The sequence below is a fragment of the Etheostoma spectabile genome, chromosome 24, assembly GCF_008692095.1.
Source record: "Etheostoma spectabile isolate EspeVRDwgs_2016 chromosome 24, UIUC_Espe_1.0, whole genome shotgun sequence".
In the NCBI taxonomy this organism is placed as follows: Eukaryota; Metazoa; Chordata; class Actinopteri; order Perciformes; family Percidae; genus Etheostoma; species Etheostoma spectabile.
The window spans coordinates 15,687,516-15,688,147 of NC_045756.1; the positions used below are offsets into that span (position 1 = coordinate 15,687,516).

Here is a 632-nt window from a genome sequence, read left to right on the forward strand (position 1 = left end):
AGTGTGTTTAAAGTTTGAGAGCCAGCTAGAGTTTTTTCACATCTGGCACTGGTCAACAAAAACCAGCTTAAAGCCAGTTAGCTTTATTTAGGCAATGTCTATTTAGGCAAAGACTTAGTACATTACAGACCCCTCTTTCAGTGGAGGCATTAATTTCTCCCTTAATGGGAGAAACTTAACAGCTGTCAAATCTCCTTCAACCCTGCAGTCACTTAACATCACTAAACAGAGGTTTGTGTTTTTCAGTGACAGTGCAGGTCACTACAACATAATTCTGTAGTCAAAGTTCTTGTTCTTCATCCTCCACCCCATTTATAAACAACTCATAATTATTAGCCTATTGGGCTTTTAAAAGAAATTTTCACACTCTCAGCTACCGGGACATTTGGCAATGGTGTCAGCTAACTGTTAACTGGTTGCGCTCCACCTCCCGCACACGTTCCGGCTCCTTCCCCCACAGAGAGGTGACATTCCAAGTCCCCGGAGCAAGCCTCTGCCGCCCGGGTATTGTCTGCCCAAGCCCCTGACCTTCACTGCCACCCATCTAGCAGCGCACCCGAGTAAAGTTGTTAATAATCATCAGATGATAACCTGCAGCTGTATTGTGTCTTGTTCTCTCCATCAGATGTCTG

General features: G+C 44.8%; 1 protein-coding gene and 1 pseudogene across 1 annotated transcript in view; both read left to right on the forward strand.

Annotated features, from left to right (window-relative positions):
* The window catches only part of LOC116673702 (gastrula zinc finger protein XlCGF8.2DB-like), a 325,201-nt pseudogene that overhangs the window by 311,718 nt on the left and 12,851 nt on the right, over positions 1–632 (forward strand).
* The window catches only part of LOC116673715 (NACHT, LRR and PYD domains-containing protein 12-like), a 6,600-nt gene that overhangs the window by 5,171 nt on the left and 797 nt on the right, over positions 1–632 (forward strand). Inside the window, 2 exon segments of the mRNA XM_032505950.1 lie at position 1; positions 626–632. The exon segment at position 1 is cut by the window's left edge and continues 50 nt beyond it; the exon segment at positions 626–632 is cut by the window's right edge and continues 797 nt beyond it. Coding sequence (XP_032361841.1) covers position 1; positions 626–632 — 8 coding nt within the window.